Genomic DNA, 10035 nt, shown 5'->3' with positions numbered 1-10035 from the left:
TGCTTGGCCGTGTTTTCAGGTTTATATATAAATAGGTATTGCCGCCTAAATTTAAAATAATATAATAAACAAGATCGGCAATAACTAATTACTATCTCATGAATTTGTATGTGAGTATTACATTGAATTTATATGTAAGTATTTTCTAGCTCTCACGGTGAGTTTTCTATGCACCATAAGAGGGATGATGCATGTATGATGTATCCTATGTATGAGATACCTTTTCCCAACTAAGAGCATTAATCTATCTTGAAATGGTATAAATTTATCATGAAATGGTATGACTCATTCGTTGTTATCTAAAAGTGTTTGATCTTTTATTTGCACTAAGGGTATGTTTGTTTGGAGGGATTTTAGGGAGGATGGAAAATTGAGGAGAGAAAATTGGAGAGAGTATTTTTAGTAGGTGTTTGGTTAGGAGTGGGGATGGAAAAAAAAAAAAGTGGTGGGTACTAAGTATTTTCTCTCCAGGATCACCAAAATGTTTTCTCCCCAAAATGGGGAGAAAACTGAGAGGAAAACTCTCACGGTATGCAATAGACCAAAATACCATGTGCACTATTTGTCATTTCTTTGCCAGTTTGGTTTTTTTTTGGCTGTTATCAAAAAAAAAAAAATGTCCTTTTGTTTTGTGTTTTTTTTCCTTTATTCTTTTTTTTTCCCTTATTCTTTTTTTTCCCTTCTTTTTCTTTGTTTTGTTTGTCATTTCCGTACTTCTCATTATTATTATTATTATTTTTTGGTGCTCATCTTCCTTTGGCTTGTGCTTCTTTTAAAAAAAATTGAAGTATTCATACACAATTTTTTTAATAACAAAATGTGTTATTTTTTGTTTTATTTAATGGGGACATAATTGTAAATTTATACCAACTTCATTTTTCATCTTCTTATTTTTCCTCTCAACTAAACAAAAGAGTTTCGATTCCTCCACTTTTCCATCTCTACAACCAAATATATACGAGGAAAAATTAAATTTTTTCTATCTTCCCACTTTTCTATCATTCCAACCAAACGGACCCTAAGAGTCCATTTGGTTGGAATGAAAACATGAAGGATAAAAAATGAGGGAGAAAAAGTAGTAAGTGTATGTGTTTAGTTGGAGAGATAGAAAATGGAAAAGAGAATAATTTCTCCCTGGGCCTACTTTTTGGTGAAGATAGAGTTTTCTTCCCAAATTGGGAAGAAAATGGGCGTAAGATGGAAAATTACTCATCTGCCACTCTCCTCGCTAACACGCTGGTTTTCTTTTCTTTTTTTTTTCTTTTATAAGGTTTAAATGTTATTTTTTCTTATAAACTATTAATATTTTTTATTTAATATGAGCATAAAAGTGAATTATATAAACACCATTTTCTTTAATCTTATTTTTTTTCTCAACCAAATAAAAAAAATTTCTAATCCTCTTCTTTTCCACCTCAAACCAAATACATACTAAGGAAAATTAAATTTTATTTTTTATTTTTTTATTCTTCACATTTTCATCCTCATCATTTTTTACCTCCCACTTTTCCATCCCAACCAAACAGTACCCAAGAGTGCGACTATTTAAGAGGCATGTCAATTATCAAGAAAAGTCAAGAGGTACAGACTTTTTCATCGTTTTTTTTACACCATACCTTTTATGTTGCTTTGTGCCGTCGTGGTGCTCAAGTGAGGTGTGTGAGAGAGTTATTTTTTCTGAAAAAAAAAATTGGTATGTGTCAGGACTCAGGACTGGACTCTATCAAGAATTAGTGTTAGTTTGATGTGGGTCTGAAAACGACGGTCGGTCTCCTGTGTGATGATTCAAAGAAATGATTAGTGAAATATACAGTATAATATAGAGAGAGTTATGGGATATGATAATTATATAATTCACTTGAAAATGATACTTTAATCACAAATTCACACTTTATTTTTCTCCAAAAAAAAAAAAAAATCACTTTATTATTCAACTATTTGATATGGTTATATCTCTTGAGAAAAGAAATAAATAAAGAAAGAAAAAAAAAAGTTCACCCGATGCTCAACAGTCAACACCAAATATCTTGCTGATCCATCCTGTTGTTTGGGGAACACAAACCACAACAGCCAAACGCATCCAACTCTTAAGTAATTTCAAACACAAATTCAAACCCTACTTAGTTATAAGCTTGAATTACTAAGATTGCTCGAGATACAATTTTCCTGAAAGGAATTTCACACACATTTAGATCATATTAAAATAGTATTTTTATATTGTATTTTAAAAAAAACACCAAATATATTTTCTATCCAAAAAAAAAATAAATACCAAACATCTTTATATTTTTTTAATTTTAATAGATAATCCATGGCAGAGGCCACCTGGTATTTGGTCGTCGGCATTGAATTCCAAATACCAAGAACAAGACACGTGGGCAAAAAACACCAAATATATTTTCTATCCAAAAAAAAAAGTACCAAACATCTTTATATTTTTTTAATTTTAATAGATAATCCATGGCAGAGGCCACCTGGTATTTGGCCGTCGGCATTGAATTCCAAATTCCAAGAACAAGACACGAGGGCAAGTTCGATCCCAAAAGGTCGCCACGAAGGTCTGCATTCTCGTTAGAGAAGCAGACACGTAAGGGAGCGCCAACACGTGTCCTTTCTCAAACTGATTTTGTCCTATATATAATATAATCGCTTCCTTTTCTTCTTTCTTCTCTCTAATTATTCTGTTTCACTTACAGTTCAAGAGAAAGATCAGTAGTGTGCATATATGATCTTATAATTCAGATAGGATAGCCGAAGAGGGTTATAAATATATAAAGTATAATTCCTTTTGATCTGGTATTGTTTTTACTTTTTAGGCTTTTCTATCAGGAAATAAAAATGAGCAGCAGCAGCAGCAGTAACTTGGAGAAAAGGTCATTGCTGGATGAGCTGAGTAGCTTCGAGAAGGGTGGCTTCTTTGACCTCGGCCACCCTCTCCTCAACCGCATCGCTGAGAGCTTCGTCAAAGCCGCCGGGGTACTCTCTCATGCGTAGCTTAGATTAAATTTTTGGAAGATTCAATTATTTAACTGTATGAAATTCTAGATTCTTCGTCCTACCTTATTATAAATTCTACGTAATGGGTCTCACTCCACTTGTGAGGAGTGTTAGATTAGAGGATTAAATTCACAATTTTCTAATAATTTAAACTTTTGAGAAAATCAGTAATTTAATATTTATGTATTTGGGTAGTATTTATGTTTGTATGTGTGTATATTATTAATTAATAGATCATGTACCTTATAGTAGTTTTAATGGCTTAGTTGTATACGCCCACCTAGAGGGTTTTCAAGAACCTATGATTTTACTTGCGATCTCATTATCTTCTTGTGCGTGTGGGCATGTATCAAATAAATCCAAGGAAACAATTCTTTTTTTCATAATTTTTTTTTTCACAACCATTAATTGATACGGCTAGTTTGTTGTGATTCGCGTAAATAAAAATGTAAAATAAAAATGATGTCAGTGGATCAAGTGAAAATAATATTGATCCAATCATAATATTATAGGTCATTTAAACCTTTGTGAAAAATAGTGTGTGCATATATTGTAATTTTTATAGTGTACACCTATCTAAATCAGTAAATTCTAAAATGGGTGTCTTCTGCTTTACAGATCGGAGCTATTCAGGCTGTGTCACGCGAGGCTTATTTTACAGCCATCGAAGGTACAATGATTTCCAGTGCAAATCTTTGATTCTTATAGTGCAAGTGCAAATTGTTTAGCCCATACTTAAACACAATTCTTTTAAGACTTCCTTTTCTAAAAAATTATTTAGGACTTGATTAGTACATATGTGGATTTTTATTAGGTGCAGGACTTGATTCGGGTGGTGGTGATGTGTCATCGGAGCTCTCAGGTGCCAAGAAACGTCGGTTCCCAGACCTTAGAGGTAAACAACATGACAACACCCCTAATACTTTGACGGCTAAATTTTTGTTTTTATTTTTATTTTTTTTTATGTGTAGTAAATTAGATTAATTAAATTAAAACATCCAGTTACGTAGTTACATTAACGAGTGAAACATATATATTTTTCAAGGACAATTAAATTTAAGGCTAAATTACAAATTGTAAGCTCTAACTTTGCCTAATAATTAAAATTAGTTCTCTAACTTCATTTTCGTTAAATTTTGTCCCTTAACTTTCAATTGGACATCTAATTACCTAGTTACATTAACAAGTGAGATATATATTTTTCTTCAAGGACAATTAAATTTAACTTTGCCTGAAATTGAGATTAGTCCTCTAACTTTATTTTTGTTAAATTCAGTCTCTCAACTTTCAATTTTCTTCAATTCAAACCTCCTTTATTTCTCTGTTAGAATTGTGCCGTTAACTTTTAACTTTTTTCAATACAACTACACTGTTTTGGGAGTCCTTAAAAGCTAGATTGAATAAAGTTGGATATTAAAATATTGAATTGAATGAAAGTGAAGTTAGAGAATTAAATTGAATTTTAGGCAAAGTTAAAAGGTACAATTTGTAATTTAGCTTAAATATTTGACATTTAATTGAAAAACATAATATATTAAGGCTTTGTACCTAAATTTTACCCTACCTTTATACTATTAAAGAGGACAAACACCCCAAAATGCAATTTCCTTTGTGTTTAATACTTGGAAATTCAGTTTCCTGTGTGTTTAATGCTCAGAATACATGTTGGACGCCTCTAGAAATATCTTGCACATTTGTTATTAGTTAGTTGGGAGGGAAACAATATTTTAAAATATTCTTTTGATTTTAGACATCTTTTTAAAGATTTTACTAGTAGTTATTGTTTTTTAGAGCATAATATAAACAAAAAATATGTCCAACAATAAATAAAACATATGTGGGAGGGAGGGAGGGAGGGAGGGATTATCCCTGTTTCAAGCATATTATAATTTGTACAGAAAATTATTGGAATAGATACTAAACATGTCTATACTCTTTTAAGTGTTGCACAGATGTTTTACACTGACAATGACAACATCATTTCATGATATCTTAAAAGTATATTGCAATGGCCTTGTCTTATTGTTGCTCGTGCTTGCAGGAGAAACCAACAGAAAATCCCTTGAAGCCATGGTGAGTTTTGAACTCTCTACCTTTTTGTTCTTAGACACACTAAGAACCATCACAAAGCCTTGTGGGAATTAATTGTAATAGCATTTGGATCCACATGCAGCAACATCTTTGTTTTTTTAGATCTCACTTTAACAGTAGTGGCTAAAGTTAATCTGTCTAGTTTGTTAGGACATCTCAAACGTGTCATATTCCTGGGACGAATATCATTGTTGGTGTTTGTGCAGTTCATTGATTGGCATTTACTCTTGCTCATTGTTTATGTGATCAATGCTTGATTTAATGGTTTGGTCTTGTAACCATGATTTTCAGGTGAAGAATACAGGAAAAGAATCTTTGCAGTGGGGTAAGCCTACATGGCCATACTCAAAATGATTTTGTTTGTTTGTTTGTTTTGTTTTGAATATTTCAGCATCAAAAGGATTGAATGTATACTGGAGTCACTAGAGTTGCCTGAGTTTAAGCTTAAATTGTATGTTTACTTGCTTGTTTTGACTCTTGGCAAGAATTCATATGTTATTGAAGGTCTTCTTTTCTACAGTTGAGACTGAAGTTGCCCAAGTTTAGATTAAATTGAATGCTCACTTGCTTGTTAGGCAAGAATTCATATGTTATTGAAGGTCTTCTTTTCTAAAGTTGAGACCAAAGTTGTCCAAGTTTAAGATTAAATTGAATGCTTGCTTGTTTCGATTCTTGACAAGAATCCATATGCTATTGAATGTTTTTTTTTTTTTTTCTAATATTGAAATAAGAACAATGTTAAAAGGCATTAGCAAGCATTAGCAATTTTACTACAGAATGCTTACAAATTGATATAACAAAGAATGTGATTGGTCTCGCATTAGCAACATGATAAATAAATTTATTATTATTTTTTTTTTTTGGTGTATAAAAGGTAACACATCAGTTTGTAGTTTGTAAGATTTACGTAATAATATTTATGCTATCCCTAGCACCATTATTGAAATAAAAGTTTTGATTTAAGTCACAAACTAAAGCAGCCTGGTTTTTTTAATTGGTTGTTGTTGCAATGTGCATGATTCAACATACGTTTGCTAACATATAATGGGAGGGTGGAGCTAACACTAACAGTTTGTTTTCTACTGTAGGACTGGCTGCTGGAGTGTATTCAGGTCTCACTTATGGGCTAAAGGAGGCTCGTGGATCTCATGATTGGGTAATGTTCACATTCATGATGATTATATCTGCCATCTCACAATACTATGGATAATATCTGATTAAAATTCTTGGTGAACTGGCTTATCTGTGTACTCTCTCTCTCTCTCTCTCCCATGTTTATTTTCATAGTTTCTTAATTTTTGTGAAGACATTAAATTAGCAAATGTAGATCTGTATATGATATGATTGTTGATAAATAAACACACGTCTCAAATGATAAAACTACGAGGAAATGGTTAATTTAATCATTTAACCATTATTTTAACACTTCTCTCGTGTAGATTCAAACTTCCGCTTAATAATTGGGGTTCCAAGTCCAACATGTAAAAATTTAAACTTTTCACATGTCGGCGTAGGCTTCCTTGCTTTGATACTATGATAAACAATCCCTTGTCCCAAAGGCCTAATTAATTGGGAAATGATGAATTGTAATATGTAACCATTGTTCTAACAATTGCGGTTTGAGACTAGGCAACAGGCAGAGCTTCTCATCTGAAAATTAATTCAGTAACTTTGTTGATTTCGTTAAGCTTTATTTTGCTGCAGAAAAACAGTGCAGTTGCAGGAGCAATAACAGGGATGGCATTGGCACTTACATCTGAGGACTCCTCACATGAGCAGATTGTGCAATGTGCAATCACTGGAGCTGCAATTTCCACTGCTGCAAATCTTCTTACTGGGATATTTTAAGGCCACCAAAGAAATGTAGCTGCCTTCCTGTTTTACTTTGATATGTTATTGTCGGTACTTGTCTAAGAATGTTGTTGTTGCTAGGATTTTCCTTGAGAAGGTCTTTTCCCTTAATTATTATAAAGGTTTTGGCACTTTCTTGGACTGGTATGTTCTTTCTTTTGTGAGCACTTTTTTTCCCCCTTTTTGAAGTAAGTTGGAATAATAATTAAATAATTGAATTCACCCTTTCCAAGTAGCTAGCTATTTAGGACTAGTGGTAATTTTATCATGGTTTTGATAGCTTGAAAGTCTTCATGATGTCATCTTACTATCTTGGGCATTGAATCGTCCAAAATGCTTTATTTGGTTTCAATTTGGAGGAGCTGTATTCATTTGGCTTTTTTTTTTTTTTTTTTTTTTTTTTTTTTTCCTTCTTCTTTGGCGAATTTAACAGTACCAAGGCTAACCTCTGAGCATTTCAAATCATGTGAAGACAGTGGCTGTTTGATGATATACTCATATCTGTGGCTAATGTTCAATATTATTGGGATATCGGTGGTTAGCTCTTTGAATCTCTTTTAGACTCGTTCCAGATTACATTTTTGACTGCGTACAAGTCAAAATTTGTTCATACATGGATATTTCATCAAATTTGTGTTGTCTCTCATTTATTTCTCAATATTAAATACTTACTAGGTTTTTTTTTTGGTAATTGCTAGCATTAGAATGCATTGTTTGGCACTTTGTTAACACTAAAATATATTCCAATCTCAAACATCAATTTGTACAAGGCCATCACATCAACAAAAATTTTATTTTAACACTAAAATCTATATCAATCAGAAACATAAATTAGTCTAAGAACCCTTATAAGGGCCAATCAAATCCACAAAAATTATGTTTTAACACTATATTCTATACCAATCACAAAAATCTAGAACGGGTCGAGTTTATGATTAAGGAATTGTCCGAGTTTATGATTAAGGAATTGTCTGCTTGCTGAAAAACTGCTTACATTTCCTCCTGTCATGATTCTGTACCTATTGTTTTTGCTGTTTAGGGAGATTAAAACCCGCAGGAAATAGAGCACCTGCTTGTGCGAGACTGAACCAGTTATAGTTGCTGTACCTATTGTTTTCACTTGAATTTTTGGCATGGACCTATTGTTTTCACTTGAATTTTTGGCATGGACCCGACCCGAGCATTCATATAACCCACCCAAGACCCTTTGTGTCAGGTTGGATCGGACGGGTTTTTGCTCACCCCTAATTGCAATCTAAAATGAGATTTTTAATAAACATTATTAGTTTCTTCCAATATCTCAATAGTGGTACTTGATCAACACTTCTTTGCAAAGCCATCAATTTGATATATGTATTTTTTCTTTAAACAACTTTAGCCTTGATTGAGTTGGTTTTTTTTCTTAAATACCACTATGATCATGTCAAAATCATGAAACATTAACTATGATATTGACATGTTAAAAGCATTTTATTCAAAATATGGCCATATTGCTATGAAGATTTTTCATATGCCTAGAATATTTTAAATATAAAATAAAAAGTCTAAAAATAGTGTAAATTCTAAATGGTGCTATTTCTATTAAATACCACAATTCAGCTTTGACTAGATTATTTTCAAACTTTGTTCAAATTCATGGTCTGCAAAAAATAGGACATAGTCTAGGACCGACTAAAAACATTTTGGGGTCAAGCACAAATGTAAAATGTATTATTATTAAAGCTGTACAAAAACACGCTCTAACCACACCTAAACCTATCACAAAATATGGTTGCCGCACTGCTAACTGCAGTAGAGGTGCAAAAACCAATGCTGTGCGATTTGTGCTTCTGTTTTCAGAAAACCACAAAATCTGCACCACACCTGTTAATATATAAGTTATATTTTATATTTAATATATAATTTATATTTAGTATATTAAGCATATATCTAACATATATTTTATATATGTTTTTAATATATATGAAATCAACCAAATTGCATCGCACTGCATGGTGATTGATCTATTAAGGTGAGGTGCAGTAAGGGTTTTTGGCAAACCACATTGCATGGTGTGATGCTAAATATGACCCAAAACCGCACTAAACAACATTGTGAACACAACCAATTATTACTTAATATTTTATGAGAGATACATTAATTAGAAAAGAGAATCTAAAATTTTATATATACAATTTAATACATTAATTGGACTATTTTCATATATTTATAAAAATATTTTTTAAAATTTTTAATTCTAAAAATATTGAAACAATCAATATCAGAATAAATAATATATTTTAGATGGTCATTGTCTCTCTTAGCAATACTGGACTTCAGTTTTTGAACAATAGATTTAAGTAGTGAATTTATCTCAAAAACTATTATTTCTAATTTTAATTTTGATCAGAGAAAATGGAAGAATAAAATTGTTGGGAGATCGAAAATTTTTACACTCTTAAACTACCACAAGCATACTAAAATGAGTTTAAATTTGGTAAGAATGAGGTGTAAAACCCATGTCTTACACAATCTAATAAGAAATTGTAACATCAACTTTCTACTTAAAATTCAATATATTGTACCATATCTAATAACATCTCAATAAACTCCTAGTTGGGTTAGACTTTCATATGGGTATTAGAATTGATTGGATGTGGTTATGCTTATTCTTTAATATGTTATATGATGATGTGATATGATGAGATTTGAGGGTGTAAAATTTGGGGTTTTACACAATTTCCTTATAGAATTTAATTTTTACTAAAATATATTAATAGAATGTTGAACATTCAAAAAGAGTATATATTTTAAAAATAATTTTTATTTATTAAATTTTTGGCATTTTATTAAAAAATTTATATTGTAAGATCAATAGACAATGTATTTTATAAGGACAAGTTGAAACTTAGATGATTAATTTTAGATTTTAGCTTATTTTTTAATTTTTAACTTTTAAGTGAGAGCCATAGGGCCTGATTGGATTGAGAGGGGAGTTGCGCCGGGCGGGGACGGGGCGGGGTGGGCAATTGGTTTTATTTTATTTTATTGAGTTTTTATTTATTTAAGATAGAATTTTTACTCTAGTCTAATCTAAGTGTATATATATATGTAAAA

General features: G+C 31.4%; 1 protein-coding gene across 1 annotated transcript; it reads left to right on the top strand.

The window, feature by feature from the left end:
* The first annotated feature begins 2660 nt into the window (after nucleotides 1–2660).
* On the top strand, nucleotides 2661–7086 carry LOC126688929 (outer envelope pore protein 16-2, chloroplastic). Its single transcript, XM_050383867.1, has 7 exons — nucleotides 2661–2976; nucleotides 3616–3667; nucleotides 3812–3892; nucleotides 5039–5070; nucleotides 5380–5413; nucleotides 6177–6244; nucleotides 6793–7086. The coding sequence occupies exons 1-7, from the start codon at nucleotides 2839–2841 to the stop codon at nucleotides 6934–6936; spliced, it is 549 nt and encodes a 182-aa protein (XP_050239824.1). The 5' UTR covers nucleotides 2661–2838; the 3' UTR covers nucleotides 6937–7086.
* Nucleotides 7087–10035: the final 2949 nt, after the last annotated feature.

The sequence above is a fragment of the Quercus robur genome, chromosome 6, assembly GCF_932294415.1.
Source record: "Quercus robur chromosome 6, dhQueRobu3.1, whole genome shotgun sequence".
Classification (NCBI taxonomy): Eukaryota; Viridiplantae; Streptophyta; class Magnoliopsida; order Fagales; family Fagaceae; genus Quercus; species Quercus robur.
The sequence above is the reverse complement of the archived record's forward strand: the minus strand, read 5'-3'. Positions and strand labels throughout refer to the sequence as shown.